The sequence below is a fragment of the Oncorhynchus masou genome, chromosome 1 (assembly GCF_036934945.1).
Source record: "Oncorhynchus masou masou isolate Uvic2021 chromosome 1, UVic_Omas_1.1, whole genome shotgun sequence".
Taxonomy (NCBI): Eukaryota; Metazoa; Chordata; class Actinopteri; order Salmoniformes; family Salmonidae; genus Oncorhynchus; species Oncorhynchus masou.
The window spans coordinates 69,880,387-69,906,315 of record NC_088212.1 but is presented as its reverse complement, the minus strand read 5'-3'; the positions used below and the strand labels follow the sequence as shown (position 1 = coordinate 69,906,315).

The following is a 25,929-nucleotide window of genomic DNA, read 5'->3' as shown; positions in this document are numbered from 1 at the left end:
CGGCCGCCCAACAACCTGCCCGCTCGACCCTATCCCCTCCTCTCTCCTCCAGACCATTTCCGGGGACCTTCTCCCTTACCTCACCTCGCTCATCAACTCATCCCTGACCGCTGGCTACGTCCCTTCCGTCTTCAAGAGAGCGAGAGTTGCACCCCTTCTGAAGAAACCTACACTCGATCCCTCCGATGTCAACAACTACAGACCAGTATCCCTTCTTTCTTTTCTCTCCAAAACTCTTGAACGTGCCGTCCTTGGCCAGCTCTCCCGCTATCTCTCTCAGAATGACCTTCTTGATCCAAATCAGTCAGGTTTCAAGACTAGTCATTCAACTGAGACTGCTCTTCTCTGCATCACGGAGGCGCTCCGCACTGCTAAAGCTAACTCTCTCTCCTCTGCTCTCATCCTTCTAGACCTATCGGCTGCCTTCGATACTGTGAACCATCAGATCCTCCTCTCCACCCTCTCCGAGTTGGGCATCTCCGGCGCGGCCCACGCTTGGATTGCGTCCTACCTGACAGGTCGCTCCTACCAGGTGGCGTGGCGAGAATCTGTCTCCTCGCCACGCGCTCTCACCACTGGTGTCCCCAGGGCTCTGTTCTAGGCCCTCTCCTATTCTCGCTATACACCAAGTCACTTGGCTCTGTCATAACCTCACATGGTCTCTCCTATCATTGCTATGCAGACGACACACAATTAATCTTCTCCTTTCCCCCTTCTGATGACCAGGTGGCGAATCGCATCTCTGCATGTCTGGCAGACATATCAGTGTGGATGACGGATCACCACCTCAAGCTGAACCTCGGCAAGACGGAGCTGCTCTTCCTCCCGGGGAAGGACTGCCCGTTCCATGATCTCGCCATCACGGTTGACAACTCCATTGTGTCCTCCTCCCAGAGCGCTAAGAACCTTGGCGTGATCCTGGACAACACCCTGTCGTTCTCAACCAACATCATGGCGGTGGCCCGTTCCTGTAGGTTCATGCTCTACAACATCCGCAGAGTACGACCCTGCCTCACACAGGAAGCGGCGCAGGTCCTAATCCAGGCACTTGTCATCTCCCGTCTGGATTACTGCAACTCGCTGTTGGCTGGGCTCCCTGCCTGTGCCATTAAACCCCTACAACTCATCCAGAACGCCGCAGCCCGTCTGGTGTTCAACCTTCCCAAGTTCTCTCACGTCACCCCGCTCCTCCGCTCTCTCCACTGGCTTCCAGTTGAAGCTCGCATCCGCTACAAGACCATGGTGCTTGCCTACGGAGCTGTGAGGGGAACGGCACCGCAGTACCTCCAGGCTCTGATCAGGCCCTACACCCAAGCAAGGGCACTGCGTTCATCCACCTCTGGCCTGCTCGCCTCCCTACCATTGAGGAAGTACAGTTCCCGCTCAGCCCAGTCAAAACTGTTCGCTGCTCTGGCCCCCAATGGTGGAACAAACTCCCTCACGACGCCAGGACAGCGGAGTCAATCACCACCTTCCGGAGACACCTGAAACCCCACCTCTTCAAGGAATACCTAGGATAGGATAAGTAATCCTTCTCACCACCCCCCTTAATGATTTAGATGCACTATTGTAAAGTGGCTGTTCCACTGGATGTCAGAAGGTGAATTCACCAATTTGTAAGTCGCTCTGGATAAGAGCGTCTGCTAAATGACGTAAATGTAATGATACAGGCCGGTGCTGATGGAAGATGATAGCACCCAGCAACAGTCAACCAAGAGCTATTTGAATGTTTAATGCTTAAAACCAGCAAATAAAATTGTTTGGGGACAAACTAAAGGTTGTGCACTGTGTATTCCCACTGAGTGTACATTCTGAACCTTGTTTGAAGTCAGTAGGTCACATGACCAAGTAGCTATTAAAATTCAAATAAATACATTTAAAATAGTGTGAGATGTAAACCGACAAGAAAAAGTGTGTGCGCAATGTGTGTATGCCATCAGGTTAGCTAGAACCAATTTTGAATGTTTTAGGAGTAATGGTTAAAGAGCTATTGAAATTAGAAATGTTTGATTTGTCACTATGTTGACGGCCCCTAACTGCTGATGGTGGACGTTGAGGAAAACTACCAGCGAATATTCAACCTGAATCTGTCTTTACCTCGGGAAATTCAAGTCCCTCCCGGTTTCGTTCCATTTAAGAATTTTTTTTCGACAGAATTGGCGCAATGAATATGCCCCAGTGGACAGCCATTCGCCTATACAATGCGCTCTTGCAATAGCTGAATAGTGCCGATCCCAGCCTATGGAATAAAAATTTGAAGAGTTCCTCCCTTCTAAAGTCCCTCATGGTACTGTGCTCCATACTATCAAAAACTAGTTTAAATTTAAGAAGACCACGAGTGGCGCTTTTATTGCTCAATTGAATGCTGTTAAGAAAAATGGACACATGCTCAAACTCGCGCACGTTTGATTTACTTAAACAGCTGCAAGTTAGCAAAATAAAGTGTCACCAACAAAAAATTTAAAAAATAGGCCTATGGCGAATGCAGCAATTTTGGACAACTAGTAACTAACAGATTACATTAAGAAAGTAACCTACCCAACCCTGGGTGGAGGCCACATACTGCAGCTCTTCTGGTGCGAAACACAGTACTGCTATTGTAAGAAACAGGTTATACTTTTATTTTCATGTACCACAATTGTCCAACTCCTCTAGGGGTATCCTTTGACTCTATATTTGAACTGCCATTGTATTCTCTTAGAGCACAGCACTCCGGTGAAATAAAGTATTCTGCTCAATTGAATCTAGCTGGACATAAGATATTGATTCTTGTCATACAGGTACAGTATCAATCATAATTTAGATTTTTGTAATACAGCTTTCCATCAATCACATAGAAAAGCACATGACAAATTCTGAAGTTTGCATAGATCTTTATTTTTCGTAGAATCTATCAATTAAATAAAAAGGACAAATTTAACAAGAGAAAAACAAATTTTTAAATTACAAGAACATTACACTGCACCATATATATATTTATATATAGTACAAAAATAGGCCTTATTTTAGAGTTATGTCCCATCTAAGGTAGTCAATCTTTTACATTATTCATAGGTCACTGTTTCTGTAAGGTACTATATGTAGCCCCAGGCCAAAGACTTCATAAGGAGAGGTGTGAAGAGGTGGACAGAGCTCTGTTTAACCCCCATGAGTGTGTTTCTTCTGTAGTTATAACACACACCCACACACACACAGCCTCATTCAACCCTTTAGTGTATGGGGATGGGATACATTCTCAATCTGCTCCCTCCACATCCAACGCTGTATCTCAGCATACAGAATGTCTCAGCTCCACCACTGTCACCAAGCAGGGGGTGGAGAGGGAAAGGTCTCTCTGGATTAAAAAGCAGGAATAACAAAGAGATAAAAAAAAGACGTATTCATCTGATTTATGAATCAATGCATATAGAAAACCTCAGATTGCATCTTCTCCCCAACTCAGGCTCAGCAATCTGGAGCAGAACTGTACTGAACACAAAACTAAATTGCCCTGTCTTTGGTAATGCCAGAATCTCTGCTGCAGTCAGCTGTAGTATTGAGGCTGCACTGCAAGGGGCGCAACCTCCTTCCCAGCAGCTGTCTTTTTCCTTAGACATACTGTTATAATGCAATATAGATTTACACATTCAGAAGTGACCAATTTAGAGGAAACAATGTAAATGGGGGGGGGGGACATTAAAATGATTGCTATATGATTGCTCAACTGTAATTCTGGTATGAAGAAAAATCTCTTAGGATTTATCAGTCACTTCATTATCATCAACGACAGCACCTTACATCAGCCAGGGTTAAACGGCACACTATTCCAGCGTTGTGGTAATTACATATTTTGCTCAAAGTTGGCCGTCATTACTTTGCACTCAGAGGATAGCAACTCCCCAATCTGTGTATGGAAGACTGTCTTCCTCAGAAATGTTTTTAATTACATAAGATTTAAAGCACAGGAATCACCCCCCCCTTAAAAAACAATCCTGAAAGCTATATATTCCGAGGGCATAAATAAGGATATATTAAATTACATTTAAATTGTGCCAAGACAGAGTAGGGGAGGAGAGAGAGAAAAAAGAAGAGAGACTGCAGCCCTACAGCTCTGGCACTGTAGATAAAAGACATTTCAGTCTTATTATTACTGTAGAAGTGTAAATCAGTGTAAGGAAAACTCCTACAGTTCAAAAGAAATATCCTTCTCTGAAAAGCGTTCACCTTTGACCTATATAATCCTTCATCATCGCTATGGAACACATATACTCTGCTGCCGTTGCTGTGTGATCTGAGTGAGAGGACAGGATGAGCAGCTGCATCAATCTTTTATGCACGTTGTCACTATGACAGCCCCTCTCAGTGAAGCCCCCTATTATCTGCTAGAAATGAAAAATAACTTCAACATAAAAATAGAAGAAAAAAAAAGATGGATGGATCCAATATTTGTCCAATGGATGAATTAATGAGGTACAGATTGTAGAAGAAAGATATGCAGCCAAAAATTCACTTAAAAGTTTTTCAATAAAGATACAGTATGAGTAGAGGAAAAAACCTCCTTTGGAACACATCTGAGCTGTAGTGTCGTTCAGGATATAATTCATTGGCAAGTATATGAAACAGATTATCTCTAGTTGGCATCGACATCCCTGATGACGACTGGAGGGCGAGTGGAGAGAAGCTGTGATAAGTCTCAATGACAGATAAAAGATGTTAAAAAAAGTTTGCTTATTATAGCCAACCTCAGTTCTTTGACAGGCAGATCTTTAAAGAACAGGGAACGGGAAACTACATAGGCCAACCAGTATCATAACTCCGCCTATAAACACAACCACATCCTTAGTATTCCTAATGTGGTCATTCCTTCCCTTTGCTCAACTGGACACCTGCTCACACACTTGGCCGGCACACACTCAGACACACATATACCTTACTGAAACGAGGTAGGGTGTGTGTGATGAACAGCATTAAAAAGAGCAGCAGAGTAGGGAGAGTGAAGTGCCCAGTCTGGTAATCATGGCCAGACTTTGTTATTCTCTCTCTCCTCTGCAGTGCGTAAAACCCTTCTCTCTATCACACACTCCTCTCACTACCTGTATAGCTGCTCAGAGAAGCCCACGGGAACCCTTGTGTTAAAAAAGTCACTTCTACAGTACTGAGCCCCATCCACAATACATCTCACTACCACTTTCATCCTCAGTAGCTGAGCAATTATAAAACTTAAGTGGAAAGCCAATGTAATTATTCATAGGTACTTTTTTCTTGGGAATGGGGTTTCAAATCATAGAGGCAGTATTATTTTGGTCTAAATTCTGAGGCCCGGGAAAGTGTGGAGGTGTAGCTGGGTGAACTGCTGACCTATCTTTGTGGATCTGGCAGCGAGCAAGCACTCAGTCCGACCCCCCCCCACTGGAGAACAGAGAGGGGCGGAGGTCAGGGGACTTTATATAACCCTCGGAATCACATGAATCCAGCATTCCTAAACCGCTCGGAATAAGCAGAACGCCTCCTGAATTCCATGCTGGGGGTAGAATGAGTGTTGCTAGTCTCATGACTCATAGCCTTGTAGCCAGCCAGAGCTGAGAGATACAGTCTCATACTGCAGCATGGACACACACAGTAGCTCTGGGAGAGCCTGGGTCTGATTCACCAAAACACTGGGACTATGAGGACTCAAGCTGTGGCTTCTCAGAACCTGACCCTACCCCGATCTCGCTGTCTACTCAGCACGCGCACACGCACAGCTGTGTACCCCCAATTTACAATCTCATACTGCACTGGAACTGGAGAGAAAAAAAGAGAGCAAACAATAATGGTTTGTTTATTGTGACAGGGAAACCCTGGAGACGTCCGGGAAATGGGCTGTGTTCAGAAAACACTGTCTGATGGTGATTGAGGGCGAAAGGGCACAGAGAGACAGTTTAATAGAAAAGCACCCGTGTGTGAAGCGAGCGCCGAGCACGCCCAGGCCATCCCTGTTCCACGTGACTCTAGTCTCCCATCAGGTCACCCACTACAGAGTGGAACACTAAACTTGGGGAATGAAACCTGATGAGAGGAAGAACGTGGGAGTGAAACAGGGAAAGAGAAACCAGAGGAGGGGAACATGAGGACAGGGAGCCCAGAATTAGACGAGTCAGAGTGATTGGGGGGGGGGGGGGGGCTGTAGAAAGCAGGAATACAAAGACAGGAGGGGGTTAAAGAGCACTTTGTGTTTTGATAAAGGCAGTCTTCTCATTGTGTACGTCAAACTCATCGTTGTCGGAGTCAGTGTTCACCCCTTCGTCGCCCCACACTGTAGGGATACCACGGTACGACACCATTCTGCTGCTACCCCCCAGGCCGAAGCCCCCCCTCAGGCCTGAGCCGGCCCCCTCCAGTGAGGGCAGTTTGGCCAAGACTCCAGACCTCAGCTGCAGCAGAACAAACACCCCAGCGAAGGTGGCCATGATGATCATGCAGCTGAGCACGGCGATGGTGACGGGCAGGCGGGAGCTGAGCTCTGGGCGGGGACCGGCGTTGCCCTGGCCCACCATGAAGTTGCCAGGGGACTCCCTCTGGATCTGGTTGAGGTGCAGGCAGGTGCTGGACACAGGGTCCAGGTGGCTGTGAGGGGGGCAGGAGAGGCAGGCGCTGGGGCTGAGGCCGCTGCAGGTCAGGCAGGGGGGTTGGCAGGGCAGGCAGGAGGGGACCGAGGCTGGATCCACAGAGTTCCCCATGGTGTAATTGAGGAGCTGGGAGCCAGCGGTGTAGCCGGCTGGACAGTCCCTCACACAGCCTTGCTGGAAGAGGTAGTAGCCACCATTGCACTCTGCATACAGGGAGACGAGGAGAAACAGAGACACATTTTTAGTACTACTGGTGTCCAAATTCTTTATTTAACATGCACAATCACCGCTAATAAATTAATTTAATTCACACAAACCTTCAATATGTGAACTGTATTTGAATAGTCTGCCATGACAATCATGCAGCACATTACGCATCGCCTCATTCTGGGGCATTAAAATCATGAGCCTGCGAATGTGCCCTCAACTTAAGCTGCATAATGTTCATGTAGCTTCTGCTAGAATGAACAGTTTCCTGCCGCAAACTGTTTGGAGTGTGAATGTGCATATTGTGTGCTGAGACAAATGCAGCGTGTGTAACTCCCTCATCTATCTGAGGAGAAATGCACTGTAGCATATCTATGCCCTGAGCCGTGCTTTGCCAACCCAGTTGGAAAAAATAATATTGCAGATATATAGACTTTCTAATAAGCTCTGAAGCATCTATCTGTACTAAGTTTACACATCCACATGGACAGTTTGGCAGTGGCATTAGTGTGTTATCACCGCAGCAGTTTCAGTCGTAGAACCCTATAACTCCTTATCTCCCCCAATGATTTGGAAAGCTAATCTCACACACACACAGCTACTGAGCCCCCCAGCAGCCCACTCCGCAAGGCCCATTCCCCCCCAGCCTACACGGTCCGACAGACCATCACCCCAATCTAATTACTTGGTTCAAAATCAGTTGTCATTCTCTCCCTGTTGAAGTGGGTGGGAGAGAGAGGAAGGATCAAATGAAATTGGAGAGCAGGAAAAGAGGAGGACAGAGGAAGGAGAGGAAAGAAGAGAGAGGAAGAGGGTGGGAGTAGTGACAGAGGGTTGATGACAGAGGCAAGAGGAAGGAGAGGAAGATGGTGGGAGTAGTGACAGAGTGTTGAGGGAGAAGGGGTTGATGACAGAGGCAAGAGGGAAGAGGGAGCAGTAGGGATGAAATTCCAACACAAATGATACAGTATGTCTACAGGGCTGGTCTGGCTGCACTAATAAGAGTTGTCATCTGCTAACTGGCTGAATGTGTTGATCACAGCCAGGCCCAGTCCTGGCCGTTCTGCTGCTCTAGATGAGACCCAAAAAATTCCCTCCCTCCTCCTATACCCCCACAAAACTAGAATAGTCCCATTAATTAAGTATTTTCCAGACGTTGAAGTGATGTTCATTTTAGGTTCTGAATTAAAGGTGAAAATACATATTTTCCGGATGTTGAAATCGGGTAAAATTTCAGTTCTGAAAGAAAGTTGAAAATTTATAGTCAGCCATCTATGTTTGGACCAAACGAAGGTCGGTCCAGACCAAACCTTTAAATTGTTGTATTTTTTTACCCAGTTTTTCTCCCCAATTTTGTGGTATCCAATTGGTAGTTAGTCTTGTCTCATCGCTGCAACTCCTGTACGGACTCGGGAGGCAAATTTCGAGAGCCGTGCATCCTGCGAAACACAACCCAACCAAGCCGCACTGCTTCTTGACACAATGCCCACTTAACCCGGAAGCCAGCCGCACCAATGTGTCTGAGGAAACACCGTGCACCTGGCGACCGTGTCAGCGTGCACTGCGCTTGGTCTGCCACAGGAGTCGCTAGTGCGTGACAAGGACATCCCTGCCGGCCAAATCTTCCCTAACCCGAACGATGCTGGGCCAATTGTGCGCCGCCCCATGGGTCTCCCGGTTGCGGCCGGCTGCGACAGAGCCTGGACTCGAACCCAGAATCTCTAGTGGCACAGCTAGCACGGCGAAGCAGTGCCTTGCGCCACTCGGGAGGCCCAGACCAAACCAAATCTGAGCCAAACATAGACGTCTATAATTGGTTCAGGTTTGGTCTGGATCTGACCAAAAATCTACATCTGTGGGCGTGAAAAAAAAAAAAAGACTGGTCTGGACAGGAACAAAAAAAGACACCCAATTGATTTCGGCGTCAGTCAGTGCTGACTGGGGTGTAGCCTACAGTGTCGGCCTGCAATGGAATTTTATGAATGCCCATCCATTTGGTAGGCCTACTGTTTGTAAAAAAAAAAAACATTTTTTAAAGGCAGTTGCATTTGCTTCATTAGTCCTGATTCCCATGATTAAGCTACCCTGTGACTAAGCTACCCTGTGACTAAGCTACCCTGTGACTAAGCTACCCTGTGACTAAGCTACCCTGTGACTAAGCTACCCTGTGACTAAGCTACCCTGTGACTAAGCTACCCTGTGACTAAGCTACCCTGTGACTAAGCTACCCTGTGACTAAGCTACCCTGTGACTAAGCTACCCTGTGACTAAGCTACCCTGTGACTAAGCTACCCTGTGACTAAGCTACCCTGTGACTAAGCTACCCTGTGACTAAGCTACCCTGTGACTAAGCTACCCTGTGACTAAGCTACCCTGTGACTAAGCTACCCTGTGACTAAGCTACCCTGTGACTAAGCTACCCTGTGACTAAGCTACCCTGTGACTAAGCTACCCTGTGACTAAGCTACCCTGTGACTAAGCTACCCTGTGACTAAGCATCCCAACTTTATCAGGAGTTATCCTGGGCCTATTTGCAATGAGAATCAATGCGTTTAACACAGCAGCAAATGCAGAAGTATCTTCTTTTTCCATATAATCAGCCCGTCAAAAATGTACCGATACAAACTTGAAACCAATGTAACCCACTGATTGTCCATTCCATAATGTCATTTAATGTTTTGTTTTTTTACCTGCCCTGTTTTTAGGATTGTTTTGGGGCAGAATTATGTGTTGTGTTGTTGGAGGTGCGTCTTGGTCAGTTTAGCTTGGAAAATTCCGTCCTCGCCAACCTGCCGCCATGTTTACTCAATATCCCAATAGATGTCTCTGAGGACGAGCTAAATCAACAAACTCAACCATCCAGAGTTCATGCTTCACAACCTACATCTATGCCATTACACCACTCACGATCTGATACAGTATACCAACAAGAGTGTTAAATTGTGATACCCGGGGGATCCTGCAGGGGTCAGACTGTTCCTGTCTCTCCCAGTCTTATTCTAGGGCAGTGGTCTCCAACCTCGAGCATGAACACTACCTTAAAATTGAACATTTCAAAAATACAATTTAAAAAGTAGCTTGTGACATAGGCACATTATTTTTTTCTCCTGTACCCTGCAACTCTTCCCCGGATCCTTAGTGAACCAGATTTGTGCTTTCTGTCAATGTACCCAGGTAATATAATGGTTAATAAACAGTATTTGGCATGACAGGCCCCATAAAATGTGTATTTTCCCAAATTCAGATCTCTCAGTTGAATTGTATTTTTTACTCAATATAACAATTATTCATAAAGAAACAACGAAAATGGAGTCCATGTCAATGCTTAAACCACATCAGAAGACCATTTTTGAGGTCTGTAGAACACGTCATGGCAGAGTTTGCAAAGCAATGGCCCAATTGATACAAATAATCATGACATAGCCTAGTTCTGTGAGGTTAAATGTTTGTTCACATTTAATTGAGAAGGTTTATGGGGAATGTCCTTCTGTCTACCCACAAGACGCCGGTTATCATTAGACAAACGCGCACACCAAACAGGCAATATTGCCAGAATTCAATTGCCAGATAGTGTGTTACGCTTGGCTTTTTAGTCAACAGTGGCAAACCAGGGGTGGGATAATGTCAATGTGTCTTTGATTGGATAGTAACTGGTAGCCTTATGTTTATGACAATTTCTGATGGAACACATGAAGAAATGCATGTACTTTCAGAATTTATTGGCAAGCTTATCGTAGGTGGGCTGCGAGCTACTGGAAGCTCGCAATCTATCTTTTGGAGACAAGCCACACACTTTTGATAGGAGAGCCAGTGTTTCATCTCTCCGGTCTTATCTGTACAGTGTGCAGTGTAAATGTACCTGATCATTAAATGGTTAGGTTTAGGGTAGGTGTAGGCAACTGAAGCCTGCAGAGCCACAGTGGGACAGACTTTTGATCCATTAGACCATGATGGATTTAATTAGGTGCATTTGTGGTGTGCAGGAACAAAAGCCTGGGCACACCACAGCTCTAAGAGACCCTAGTTTCCTAACCCTAGGTACAGAATCTACATTCTCTTACAGTAACCAATGGTAACCAACAGTAACATTCTTACCGATGCAGATCTGCTGTAGGTCAAAAGTCTTACAGCTGCCGTTACTGGGCTGAGAGAGGTCCTTGGCTGTGGAGCTGGGAGAGTCTGAGCCTGTGCCATACAGCACCAGGGTGAACTGAGTCAGAGTGCCTAGACCAAGGGAGGGAGAGAGCGAACTTTACACATAAGAAACAAGAGCACAGATCTCCAAGCCACCGTCTACACCAGCAAGGCTCTGGCACTCTTCAGGGTGGGTTCTGTAATTGCAGCTTCTATCCTGCTACTTTTATATTCTTGGATTTCCTGGATGGAATGACAGGAAAAGATTCCTAGAAGTAAAGCATTAAATATATAAGTATACATTCTGGTGTTTCTCTATAGACCCGTTAGTTAAGAACAACACTTCCTGGGAGAGCCATTTATACGAGGGGCCCTTTGAGAGGGTCCAACTTCCTATATCACAGAATGGGGGCTGAGAGATCTACAGCCAGAGGGAGGAAGGGAGGAAGGGGAGGGCGAGAAAGAAGAGTGAGAGAAAATAAAACGAAAGAGAGCGAGAGAAAATGACAAATAAATCCAAAATATTGTCTGACAGTAGTGTGGCCTGGATGGGTCTTAGGTCATAGTTATTCTGGGTCATCCTGGGTTAGCCTGGGCCAGACAGCAGGGTCCTCCACTCTCCTGCTTGATTTACTCTCCCTGGTTTAATGAAGCTGATTTAGAGGTGGGTGTGTGGAGCTAGAGAGAGACTGCCTGACAGTTTGTATAAAGGGGATCAAAAGGAAAGCTATCCAGGCACCAGACATTGCTGCCCTGCGTATAAAACACTCACTATTAGAGGTCTGGAAGCATCTCACACACATAAAATCATCAACACATGAATGACGTACATGCACTGACGCACACTATGAAATACACAAATCCATTAACACATAAATCAAGCGCATACTGCACATGCACACACAGTACATCAATGAATCAAACACATATGATGCACAGATAAATGCAACCACAAGCATACATCCCGTCACACACACATTCTTTCAGTGACACTGCTAGTCAGACATGGTTGCACTAACAGAAACCCTGTCACTCTCTCTCTGTCTCTGAGCTCCCAGACAATGTTCCAGACTTAACAATAGCATATGTTAAGGTAGTAAACAAGAGGTGTCTTACCATAGTCGCTGGCCCCTGCCACGTTTACCATCTCCAGGGTCCACTCCCCCCGAGGGTCCTCGTCCCAGGAGTGTGTGGTCATGAAAGCCCAGTCATTAAAGCCCTCTGACGAGTAGTCATGAGGCCTTGAGAGGGGAGAGACAGGAGGTATATAATACAAGGTGTGTGTGTGTGTGTGTGTGTGTGTGTGTGTGTGTGTGTGTGTGTGTGTGTGTACACGTACCTGGGAGCGAGCAGTGTGGAGCGGGTACCCTGTGGGCTGGTCAGGTAGATGCCCAGGTTGCCCCTGCGGTTGTAGGAGAGGGTGAGCTGGGCCTGGGCATGTTCTAGGGAGCTCACATGGTTGGCTGTCCCAACACAGCCGTCCACTGTCTTGGTGATCAGCAGGTGGCTCCCAATGTTCCTGGCACACAGATAAACAGCACATCAGGCATATATGGACCAAATACATACATTTGCACAAAGACAGCATAGTTATTGAAGATGAAAATTGGCTTGGAGTGGCTTGTGTTTTCATGTTGCTGGCTTCTGGGGTCTGTGAGAAAGATGCCTCATCTGGGAGTGAGCATGTGACAGCAACTCTGTGTGACCGACGATAATGGTTCTCTGAGTGATGCTGCATGAGGGTGTGACTGTTGCTCTGGACTAGCGTGTGAGAGAGATACTAGTGTGTGAGAGAGAGACTAGTGTGTGAGAGAGAGACTAGTGTGTGAGAGAGAGACTAGTGTGTGAGAGAGAGACTAGTGTGTGAGAGAGAGACTAGTGTGTGAGAGAGAGACTAGTGTGTGAGAGAGATACTAGTGTGTGAGAGAGAGACTAGCGTGTGAGAGAGATACTAGTGTGTGAGAGAGAGACTAGCGTGTGAGAGAGAGACTAGTGTGTGAGAGAGAGACTAGTGTGTGAGAGAGAGACTAGTGTGTGAGAGAGAGACTAGTGTGTGAGAGAGACTAGTGTGTGAGAGAGATACTAGTGTGTGAGAGAGAGCCTGCTGAGGGCACAGGGTTTGCGGCCTTGAAACAGGATTAGCAACTCAGGTCCTGCAGCAGCCCTGTCCTCTACAGGAGAAAAGTACCAGGCTCCCCCGACTTCCCCCAATCCGCTTAGCAGCTTAGACACATCCACTACAACTGAACCCAGAGGAGGAGGAGGAGGAGGAGAGGAGGGCTGTGGGGGGAGAGGAGGGCATGAGGCTTTAGAAAAGCTGTGGCGCCCAGCTGATAGAAAATACGGGCCGTAATCAGTGAACTGGGTGTAAAAACACACCGCTTCCCCCTAATTAAATCCCTTAAAATGTTAGAATCCAATCCGCAGCAGTCAGAGAGAGTGAAGGGGAAATAAATCCCCACCAAGCCAGCAGTTATCGCTCAGAAGCAACACCTCTTGTACTGTACAATGCACACTGCACAAACACCATGCCACCAACACCTTTAACACAGGCTCCAGTGGTAGGCTGTGATCTGGGGACCAGTACAGAGACAATACAACAGGGCTGGGAACCTGTCAGCTACAGTATGTAGCAGAGGCAGGGTTAAAGATGGTAGAGAGTGGAAGCGAAGAAGCAATATTGAGAAAGTATGAGGGGAAAACAGAGAGAGAGGGAGAGAGAATGAGAGAGGGATAGAGAGCAAGACCAAAGGAGCAGAAAGATGGAGTGGAAGAGTGAAAGAGTAAAAGATCGACAGAGGTCTAGAGACAGCCAGGGAAGCATAGAGAACATGGAAGCAGAGAGAGAGAGAGAGAGAGACTCATCTGAAAATGATTATTTCCCTTAAACATGCTCCCCCAGGCTCAGAAGATCATCACCCTACCACACACACACACAAGAACCCAGCAGAGCATATCAATGGGCCTCCGGTGCCATGCTCAGAATAGAAACATGACATGCAGTCACACTGGGGTATGACAGCTTGGTCCCACATGAGCACCTCTCACACCTACGGCCCATCACAAACCAGCCCACACACAGCAGCGCTCATCACCTCCACAGTCAACACCCCCCAGATGTGAGACACTCTCACACACACAATCTGAAGCATCCTATAGGTTTATTATATGTTAATCACCTGGTAGGTTGACTGTGCTATACCCGAAACCAATGTAATCCCTATGAAGCTAGTACTGATGCTCCTGCCAGCCAAACAGTATTACAGGTCGAGTTGGTAGAGCTGTTGTGTGTGTGTGTGTGTGTGTGTGTGTGTGTGTGTGTGTGTGTGTGTGTGTGTGTAGCTCACCTGGGCTCTGCCACCATGGACAGCACACATTTTTTCTGGGGCCCAGCGTTGGTCCAGTTCTCAGCCAGAGCCACAATCGCACTGGCATCAAGCAGACCATACCCATATGAATGGCTCACTGAGAGAGATCGACAGAGAGAGAGAAGGAAAGAGAGAGAGAAGGAAAAATAAAGATCGATAGACTGCTGAAAGGCTACTTCATCACGATTCCAGTTCCAACTCAATAAGGGCCTCTTCACTATTAGATTATTGCATGTACCCTGCTGTGTGCCCAGTAAAACCTCTCAATGAACTTTGGATCCATGGCTTTCTGTAATTGCTTAATGTAGGCAACTTTAAATCAATTGATGTAAATACAATATAGATCCGTCTCCATTGTGCAACTGGCAAGGCACGGGAATGATGATGGTCAGCCAAGCTCAGCTAATGGGACGCCTCGCTGTACCTTTTCGGCCGACCCCATTGGTATTCCAGTCGTTGGTGAGGAGGTGGGCGGGATGAGAGGTCCTCACGACCAAGTGCTGCATGTCCCTCCATGTCAGGTTTTTACTGCACACACACACACACACACACAATACCTTTCAATATAGAAGATACCAGATCTAACATACCCTTAACATGATTATGAAGACAGTACAACAAGCAACAACATATCCTACTGTACCACAATGCATAGCGACTGATTGCAAAGGAAATGGCATTAGCTGCCCAAGAAGAGTTGAACATCAGGCTTAATGCTACCACATTGAAAAGATAAAGAGACCAGAGATCCCTCTGTCAGTCACATCTCTGCTCTCCCACACTCTCCTCTGTTCTGTAAAAGCCTACAGTAAAACAGAGTCAAATAGTGTACAGTACCCCAGCGACACAGAGTTTAAACCTCATCAGCTCTGTCTTTTAATGAAAGGTCAGCTTTGACTGAAGGGAAAGTCAAAGTCCTGCAGTACAGTCAGACACTTTTAATGGACAGGGAACTACAGGAGGTTTTTAACTGGTCACACGTGCCCCGTTCCCCAACCAGACTACAATACTGAGCTGATGACACATTCATAACAGAATGGTAGGAGATAACTGATTCATCTATTCTGATCCACAATGCATTATTACAAGACAGTTGCCTTCCCCCAAGAGTTAGTCATACTTCTGAGACATCTGTGTGTGCGTGTGCTCAGACGGCAAATATTTGTGAACAGACAAAAAGCACAAAGGAGGGAGAGAAACAGAGAGAGCAAGATCAGAGAGAGAAAAATGGGAACAAGCAAGGGGACATTGAGACAAACAGAGACAACCAAAAGAAGAGACAGAGACAGGTGGTAAGAGTCACTCACTTGGCTTCCAGTGCAAGGGCGATGATCCCAGCAGCCAGAGGAGCCGAGGCAGATGTGCCTGTGTGGGTGTCGGTACACTTCTGTCTGAGGTCCGTTGTCACCTGACAGGAAGAGTTTCATAGTCAAATATGGTGCTCAGATGAATGCCCATACCGGGCCGAAATGTTTACACCTAATATATGGGCAAATAAATAACTTTTTGTTGAAACAATCTGTAGGAGTGTAAGTTATACACTATAAAAGTCAGATATTCTACTCAGCCCCATCTACTTTGATAGATGTTTATGTATCAACACATGCTTAACATGATTAATCATGAATGTGGAAACATATACCATTCATTAATCATGTGTGCTCACAGCTTGCCTCATGGCAAGAGGTTGGGATGAACATCCATTATACGGTATTGTACTGTAATCTCTCCTAGTGAGAGGCTCTCCATCCTCCACCGTGTGTGTGTGTGTGTGTGTGTGTGTGTGTGTGTGTGTGTGTGTGTGTGTGTGTGTGTGTGTGTGTGTGTGTGTGTGTGTGTGTGCGAGAGAGAGAGAGAGACACATCGGTCTGTGGAAGGGCGAGACATGGAGATGGGATTTTAACGTTTTACAGTTCTTCATTCAAATGGACCTCAGAGGGCAGGTGGGAAAGAGTGTGAGTTTATGAAGAGAGAGAAAAGAACGAAAGTGGGAAAGAGAGAGTGTCACTGCTCAATGTGAGAAGACTGCAGGCTATGGGTGCCTGAGGCAGGCCAGTGAGAACTGACTCAGTCATTCCTCCAGAGTGAACACACAAAACCTGCCTTGAAGCACCAAACAGTTTAGTAAGCATCTGGCTTACAGGAGCACTAAAACCAATAGGAAAACTGACAAAGAAGTGCAAAAGAAAGAAGAAAGAAGTGCAACAGAATAAAGGCTAACTAGGACATCCAGAATCGCTCAAACCTCTAGAGTACAGCTAGAGAGTCTGGACTAGTGCTTTGGATCCGGATTCAACCATCTGAGATACTCTACGGATCCCAGGAGCCAAGTAAACCTGGTTCTATACATCAACATCCTGGCTGTACATCAAAAGTTTCCATTCTTACTTAAGCACACATCATTCCCCTGACTAATATGCTGTAAAATAGACTTCCTCCTCTTCAAAGCTCAGTGGAATCTGTGTGATCTCTCATTGCAGTTAGCAACATAATACCACTGAGGCCCTGGAACCACAGCGCACAAGACTCTCACAGGACAGGAGCCCCGACTCACACACTCCTTCACCCTGCATGCACACCACCACTCAGTTTAATGTTTTCTGACATGCCCATTTTCAGACTGTACAGACGAACGCTTCCCATTCTCCCCATGACGCTCACACTGGGAGTGAATGAGAGTGTGTGTTCAGTATGTTTATTAATCAAAATCTGTTTCCCCCTCCGTTTGGCACTGTGTGTGTGTGTGTGTGTGTGTGTGTGTGTGTGTGTGTGTGTGTGTGTGTGTGTGTGTGTGTGTGTGTGTGTGTGTGTGTGTGTGTGTGTGTGTGTATATATATATATATATATATATATATGCACTATGCGAGCACGTGTCTACTGAACTCACTATCTGTTTCTCGTTGAGGTTGCCAGAGCTGTAGGTTGTGGCAAGGGTGGAGGAGCAGGCCTCACTGTACCAGGGCACGTTGCCGTTCTGGGTGGAGCTGCTGATGGACAGGGTGTAGATGCTGTTGGTGTAGCCGTCACAGTTACAGCTGTCCTTCTCACGCCCGCCGTTCCCTGACGCCCACACAAAGATGGAGCCCAGGCCCCCACGACCCTAGAGGAGGGAGAGACAGAACAGAGTCAATAACAAACCTAGACAACCACAAGGCTCCTAGACAGGCCCTTCTGACGTACCAGACCACATGCATGTGTATCTTGGTGTGGCACAGCTTATGAAAGAGGGGAACACGGTGTCATTCAATCTAAATTCGATTCCCATTGACACTACAGCACAACTCTTAACAGGGTCCATCTCTGAAAGGGCTGCCTCAGCTCATCCATACATCACAAGACCGTTTGCACTCAGACGCTTTGAATCCAAAAGAGCTTTAATGTACCACGGCCACAATACAAGACAACAGGGACAAACCCGGAGCAATACATTATCAGTGCTATTCAGCATTCACAGTGAACAAATATCAAAGTCCCACAGAATGCTCCATTGTGCTGGGTGGTGCAGCCTCTCCACATTGACCATCACATACAACCATCATGAACAGTGTAAACAACAGACTGGAGCTACTGATGATGCCATGGCTCCCTATAGAATAGTGTGTTTACATGCCATATGCTTTTTATTTGACAGGCCTGTAATAAATGGAGGCAGACAGGGTACCAGTAACGGCCCTCAGATGGGGTTTGCCCCATAAGGTCTGATGGTTCTTTGTCTGAATGGCCCGTTGGCCCTGGCTCGGCTCAATGCTTTATGACTGGCTCTCTCACACCCTCTTACCCTTAGAGCTGGGATCAGATGGATGCAGGCTCCCATGTGTACACTACAGAGAGCCTGGCATATGGCACTATACTGTCTAGTCTTGATGCTTACTGTTCCCTCTACTCAGTCATGCACTGTACACACCTGCCACACTCCCTGGACTCCCACACATACAAAGACTATACACACCCCCCTGTGACTTATTGCTTAACTATAGTATGGCCTGAAAGCGTTGGTAATCACATTTTTGTTTGGTGGAGACTGTATGCAGTAAGACGCCCATTAAAGACGCAGCCTTCGGCAAACCAGCTACTGTTTCATATTGACACTAAAAACCAGGACCATTCACCATCCTGCTCTTTAAATAGCTATCAAAATGCCTAAAAGCAATGGTCTCTCTCTCATACACTCCCTCTCTCTCCCACACACACACACACACACACACACACACACACACAGACAGACAGACAGAGAGCGGTAACATCTCAGGGTTGGCAGTATGCCACTGCTCTGCCTGGATGCCCATGCGAGACGAAGGAGCTGTAGCTAAGACTTCGGTCTCTCTGAATCCTGCCACACTAACGTTAAAGCCCCATGAACTATTTACAACTGTTTGCATTTCACATGCAGAAGAAAATCTGCACGTGACCTGAGCTCAATGGCTTTTTATTGAGATGTTCTCATAACACAATTATCCTCCCACTCAGATTCTGAAATCACTTCTACAATTGTGGTACTGTGAAGGGAAATTATTGTGTAAATTGCACTTTTTGTGGTTATGAATGTACATTATTTTCAGTGCATTGTATTGAGGATTCTTTTTCCTATATTCTTTTTTCAGGACATTTAAAAAAACTGGAGTTTAGAAAGCCTGATACTTCCACTGCGACCAAATCCCCATATTCATAATCGGCAGGGTCAAAAAGTGTGCTTGCGTTGTTCAAGCCGCCTTTGTCCTTCAAAATGGTTGAATAGTTTACTACATAATTACTGCCTGTGTGTAGAGGAAGTCACCCACAAACTATTGATTTTTATGGGGGACATATATATGGTGGAACGCGGCACACATCCGAGGCCCAAAACACACAGATATTTACACACACCTCGGTCACTCCGCGTAGAAAGGCCTCCTTGGCGAGCTTGGCGGGCCCATCCACAGTCTTCCCATCATCCTCGGGGCCCCAGCTGGCACTGTAGATGTGAATGTGCTGTGGGTTCAGACTGAGAGACTGGGCCTCCACCACGTCTGTCACCTCGCCGTCCAGCATACGCACTCCTACACACACACACACACACACACACACACACACACACCAACACATACACATTTGTACACATTTGATCTAATTATCATCTACTCCTTTTCTTTGAAGAGAAATGCAGGTAAGGTTAAACTCAAATACCAAAGCCACTGGTAGAAAGTGTTCCACAGAAAAACAAACAGTCAGCAGCAGAGTTGTTGATAAATAAGCCTTAGATCTGAAGAAGCTCGGATACTGAAGGTTCGTTTACAGGTGATAAATGAGAACATTCTGTTTCCCTCCCCAGAAAACAGATGACGTTTGAATCCGGGTGGACATTGTGTTGCACAAATCCCCTCTGCAGAAGAGGGACACTTGAATTGGGATATGCCAGCACTTGTTGTATATTAAAGCCATCGATTCTGAATTTAATTTAGAATGTTTTCTAGCGCCAGCCTCCAGGGCAGTTTTCAGAGCCTCCTCATCCTCTTTCTCTCCGCACCCCCATCCCAGCCCAGCAGACAGAAAGCTGACAAATCGAAGGCAGACATCTTCAAAACAAACTGGTTGGCTGCTTTGATGCACGGAGGGTCAAGTTACTCCATACTGCCCTCATACCGGTTATAGTAAACAAACAGAGTTTGTCCCTTTGAAGTTCTCCAAAGGCATCCAGCGGCGAGGGCTCTGACTCAGGGTCCCCGTAGAGCTCAGAACGAAACGAGCAAATAGTTCTATAGGAGGAGATAGCCCATTATCTGGGGAGCGCTGCGCCCATCTCTGCTACCCCTTACCTCCACCAACACACAGGGATTCTTCTGTAGGTGGGTTGAAGCCAATGCAGCTTTCTAGATCTTAAGGTCAAAGCTTGAGCTTACAGTTTGTGCTCTGGAATAGTGGTAGCATTCCTGGTGGGATGACAAAGACCAGCCTTCCATTGGTAGTTACTGCCATAGAGTGATAGGAAATTAGATTAATCTCTCCCTGTATGCGTGTCCGCGCGCACACACACACACACTATAAGTCCTCGCAAGAATAATAAACCAATATAATTCAGAGAAGTGAGGACATTTTGCTGGTCCTCACTAATAAAAAAGGTATTTTAGGTTTAGGGGTTAGGTTTAGAATTAGGGTTAGGGGTAAAATAAGATTTTGAATGGGAATCAATTGTTGGTCCCCAAAAAGTCCTCAAATGTATAGTAAGACATAGTCGTGTGTCTGTAGGTGTGTATGGTATGAGAGCTGGTGGAGTGGCAGTGCAATAGGCCATCTACAGTATTGCCTTTCTAGAATTCAAATATTTATTTCTAGAAGTGGGTACTACTCACTTATTAACAGGCAGCTGCCGGACTGGGCCAAGCCTGCAGGTTGGTCACGCACACACACACACACGCACGCACACACACACACACACACACACACACGCACACACACACACACACACACACGCACACAAACGCAACACAAACGCAACACAAACACACACGCGGCCTGCTGTTCCTCTGCTTCACTCTCCTTTACGCCTGACAGGGCACCCTTGCTGCAGTCTTGGAAGGACTGTGGTTGGTCAGAAAGTTTCTGTCCTCTGAGTGGGGAAGGTGAGCAGAAGCTGCTGCTCATTAACCATCTCATTAACACGCAGACTGTTTAATCACTGCCCAGTGTGGAGTCTACCTTTATAAAGGAAGTGGTCGTGCTGAAGAGGCTGAATGCAGGAGGCATACACTGTTGTTAAACTTCGACAGACTTCATTTTTCAACTAAACGAATAAGACTTGTATGTGTGTTCATGGTTTAAATGAGACAGTACTACTCCTGACAGAAGAGAAGCGGCGGCAGGCAGATATTGGATGTGACCAATAAGGACTAAAACTATGCGTTGGATTTAGCCAGGCTGTGACAGCTGGAAACATGCAGCGGCATGGAGAGATAAAACATGCAGAGGGGTAATGAGATGAGAGCATGAACTGACTGGATAAAAGAGATGGCTCTAATTAAAGGGATTACACACGCTTACACTGAGGCATGGGCTCAGAGGAGCCACGCTGCACACAGATTATCTCACACACACACACACACAACTAATGTTCATAGAGCCTCCCTGTCATCTCAGGCCAGAAGTGGAGGAAGAGTTACCCTTGAGCAACTCCCGCTCAAACTGAGCTCAGAATAGTACGGAGGCAGCACACATGGGTATTTCAGCTGTCTTAGCAGTCAGAATACGTGAAGAATTGAAAGATAAAATGGAGGAGAAACAGAGAGAGATGACATGAATCGCCCTCTGTTCTACAGTACTGTACCTCCAATCTTGGCGTTGTAGGCCACTCCGACTCCACAGATCCCATTGTTGGCCATCGCTGCCACCTCGCCTGCACAACGAGTCCCATGCCTGGAGGGAGAAAGAGAGAATGAGTGTGAGAGAGAGAAAGAGTGAACGAGAGCGAACGAGAGCAAGAAAGAACGAAGAGAAAGAGATAGAAAGAACGAACGAGAGAGAAGGGGGGGGTGTAAGTCCTCATTTTGATGTGATTTACCCATATAAACACAGTGTACATTAGCTGCAAATGACAAAATTGTCTCCAGGCAGTGTGCATTATCTATGAATTGAGCTCTAGAAGACAGTAAATTAGACCACAGAATGCACTCCCTGCGATACTGTGGTCTAAGATGGCCATCGACAAAAAACAAACTCATGTAGACAAGTCCTTGGCCCTAGCTGCCTCTCAGCTGTTCTGACTTGGTTGTAGCCCAGAAGAAAACAGTCAGTCAGTCAGTCAGTGAGCGTGGGTCATGAAACAGACTGTGCCCTTCCAGCAGGCCTGACCTTGAGTCTGGGGCCGCGGGGCCTGCAGGCAGCAAGGAAAGGCAAAATGAGCTGACATGCTACCATCTTACGGTGGGGGAAACAAATTAGATTTACCATTTCCACAAAAGAGCTTTCATTGGGTCTGTGCCTCTCTGATTTGATCTCTCCCTCTCAGCGCTGCAGGAGATCGGCGGAGAATGTGACCCACCACATTCCAGTCAGGTTCATTCTGCCGCTCGCTCATCTCCACAGGATGGACACGGACACTAAAAGTCCTCCAAACCACCGGCTCCCAAGCGGATCGCAGGGCAATCAGTGGGAGTGGATAATGCCAGGGTTAGGATACACCAGATAAGCAAAGAGCAGCTACACTGCCCAAGAACACAGCCCAGCCAGCAGGCTCCCATTCAAGCAGAGTAAATAAACCAGTACTATGGTGCTCTATCATAGCCCAGGGGAAATACCCCAGTGGGCTGAGAGAGACCGACATCCTCCATTGATAACTTGCATGTGGTCTCGGCGTGTGGCTCTATGGAGCACTGAGACACCAGAGCTCTATGAAAGCAGCAGCATATGCAAATTGTTAGCCATACACCTCGATGAGCAATTAAAGAATATGAAAGGGACTTAACCTCTTACATCTATGGGGGCGCTATTTCATTTTTGGATGAAAAACGTTCCCGTTTTAAACAAGATATTTTGTCACCAAAAGATGCTCGACTATGCATATAATTGATAGCTTTCGAAAGAAAACACTCTGACGTGTCCAAAACTACCAAGATATTCTCTGTGCGTGCCCTAGAACGTGAGCTTCAGGCAAAACCAAGATGAGATGGCATCCAGGAAATGAACAGGATTTGAGGCTGTTTTCCATTGTCTCCTTATATGGCTGTGAATGCGAGAGGAATGAGCCTGCCCTTTCTGTCGTTTCCCCAAGGTGTCTGCAGCATTGTGACGTATTTGTAGGCAGATCATTGGAAGATTGAACATAAGAGACCACATTTACCAGGTGTCCGCCCGGTGTCCTGCGCCGAAATTGGTGCGCAAAAGTCACCTGCCAGTATTTTTCCATGGGATACAGAGAGGAAAGCAAGCTTCCATGAACTGCATATCAATGAAGAGATATGTGAAAAAACACCTTGAGGATTGATTCCAAACAACGTTTGCCATGTTTCGGTCGATATTATGTAGTTAATCCGGAAAAAGTTTTACGTTGTAGGTGACTGAATTTTCGGTTCGTTTCGGTAGCCAGACGCAATGTAGAAAACGGAACGATTTCTCCTACACACAGACGCTTTCAGGAAAAACTGCGCATTTGGTATGTAACTGAGAGTCTCCTCATTGAAAACATCAGAAGCTCTTCAAAGGTAAATTATTTTATTTATTTGGTTATCTGGTTTTTGTGAAAATGTTGCGTGCTAAATGCTACTCAAAATGCTATGCTAGCTTTGCATACTCTTACACAAATTAGTCAATTTCTATGGTTCAAAAGCATATTTTGAAAATCTGAGATGACAGTGTTGTTAAGAAAAGGCTAAGCTTGAGAGCAGATGCATTATTTTCATTTTATTTGCGATTTTCAGAAATCGTTAACGTTGCGTTATGCTAATGAGCCTGAGGCTTTAGTCACAAACCCGGATCTGGGATGGGGAGTTTCAAGAAGTTAACTCCTCTAGTATCTGTCTTATAGTGGGACGTCTAGTAACTGCCATTTAATTCTGGGGGTCAGCTTTACTCAAACAACCTCTGCAACACTTTAACCTAATTTATCCAGGACTGACTGATGGGCGTTAGGCTAGGTTAATGTATTCCCTTCATTAAACCCACAGGGCGTCGACCAGACCCCGTTAAACAAGAGGATCAGAGAGCGCTGCACTCTGGCAGTAGATCAACCAATCCGCCTGAGATCTCTTTAGACACGGCTATGAGCTGCAGGTCAAAGGTTAATGTCAGAGTTACCCCTGAGTGCTCAATGTCCCACTAACAAGTGTCATGGGACCTGGATTAACTGCAGGACCAGAGGGCCTTTTAACGACATGCTTTAATGGTGTAAGGTAGAATGTGTAGAGGCAATTCAAAGAAAACTGGGTCATGAAGACCAGATCTGAAGCGAAGAAAACATCTAAAAGAATGACGCACACACGCTCTCTCTCTTTCTCTCTCGTACACACGACAAAGGTAAGCGAAAACACCCACATGTAGGCTGGTGGCTAGTACACCGCTAGTGTGAACTGACAATGGAAGATCGGCAATGAACTTAATCTCCACTTTCATACCAGGGCAGGTATGTTAGTCTCTGCCCAGGCAGTGTTTGTAAGTGATCCATCCCTTTGTAGAGGTAGGAAAGCAGGCCAGCGATGCAGCAGATAAGGCACAGCTCAGATGTCTGAAAGGATGTAGGGCAAGCCCAAGCTTATAACACCAGTCTGTCTTGAGCCCAGTCATATCTGCCTCTGACAAATACATATCCACCTAGATCTATCTGACACGTTCTTCTGGCATGTGATGTTGCTAGGGTAAAATCAAAGGATGCAGAAAATATCCCAATCTGAACATCTTCCAGAATCTAAGATGTGCGATCCTTTTGATGCAAAATGTTCTTTCCACGAGTAAAGTGCATTTTGATCTATTTGCGCCACTGAAAAGGTGTTTGAACATTTCTAAAAAGGTTGAAAATGATCCAGGAGAGACCATTTGGAGTCTCTCGTGTTGCAAGACATCCCAGGGTCAGGAATCACACAGTGGTGGCGTGTCGACTGGCCAGCAACACAGGACAGCAGCAGTCCATCTCAGAACCACAATGTGCTCATCTGACCTCCTCATTCAGAGAATGTGGAGGACATAAATGGTCAGGTCAACAGCCCAGTCAATCACATCCTCCGAGTGAGTGGGCCTTTCCAGACTGTGGGTTGCTGCTCCAATGGAGAGGGATCAAAGCAAACATGCCACGGTCATCCGGTCTGGTCTAGTCTGGGGGTCAAGGATGAAAGTGGGATTTTGGAGGTGCTGGAACCGCTGATGAAATCTCCTGAAGAAATGGTTTGTGAAGTCTTCTGTAATGGAAGAATGTACACAGACAGACAGTCCATGTGAAAGCTATAATGCCTTATTGTTGTCACTTGTTGAATCGACTTAATTTCGTGTAAATTAAGTGGTGGAGACAGGTTAAAGAAAGATTTTTAAGCTATGAGAAAACTGAGACATGGATTGTGTATGTGTGCCATTCAGAGGGTGAATGGGCAAGACAAAAGATTTTAGTGCCTTTGAATGGATTATGGTAGTAGGTGCCAGGCACACCGGTTTCAGTGTGTCAAGGACTGCAACGCTGCTGGGTTTTTCATGCGCAACAGTTTCCCGTGTGTATCAAGAATAGTCCACTACCCAAAGGACATCTCGCCAACTTGACACTGCTTCCCAAAATTGTGTCAACATGGGCCAGCATTCCTGTGGAAAGCATTTGATACCTTGCAGAGTCCATGCCCCAACGACATTTCCCCCTTACACTAACTGGTTGTGCCACCTTTAGCTGCAACCAAATGCTTCCTGTAGTTGTTGATTTGTCTCTCATATCGCTGTAGAGGAATTTAGGCACACTCGTGCATGCAGACCTACTTTAACTCAGCAACATTTATGGGTTTTCAAGCATGAACTGCTCGTTTCAACTCCTGTCACATCACAATTGGGATTAGGTCTGTACTTTGACTAGGCCATTACAAAACTTCACATTTGATTGTGTGTTTTGGATGATTGTCTTGACTTAATATTAGGAAGGCGTTCCGTATCTGTAACTCTGAAGGTAAGTGGAACTCTGTTATGCTATGTTCCAGGCT

At 46.3% G+C, this 25,929-nt stretch overlaps 1 protein-coding gene across 2 annotated transcripts in view; it reads right to left on the bottom strand.

Moving 5' to 3' along the window:
• Positions 1-2,853: 2,853 nt before the first annotated feature.
• LOC135549747 (furin-1-like) overlaps positions 2,854-25,929 on the bottom strand; it is a 101,713-nt gene continuing 78,637 nt past the window's right edge. For both annotated transcript variants that reach the window (XM_064980021.1, XM_064980013.1), the window contains exons 7-16: positions 21,594-21,682; positions 19,160-19,332; positions 17,184-17,396; positions 15,604-15,704; positions 14,721-14,824; positions 14,276-14,393; positions 12,268-12,447; positions 12,045-12,169; positions 10,890-11,018; positions 2,854-6,790 (exon numbers count right to left, since the gene is read on the bottom strand). In XM_064980021.1, the coding sequence (XP_064836093.1) occupies positions 6,177-6,790; positions 10,890-11,018; positions 12,045-12,169; positions 12,268-12,447; positions 14,276-14,393; positions 14,721-14,824; positions 15,604-15,704; positions 17,184-17,396; positions 19,160-19,332; positions 21,594-21,682 (1,846 nt within the window). In that variant the 3' untranslated portion in view covers positions 2,854-6,176. The remainder of the gene's footprint in view (positions 6,791-10,889; positions 11,019-12,044; positions 12,170-12,267; positions 12,448-14,275; positions 14,394-14,720; positions 14,825-15,603; positions 15,705-17,183; positions 17,397-19,159; positions 19,333-21,593; positions 21,683-25,929) is intronic.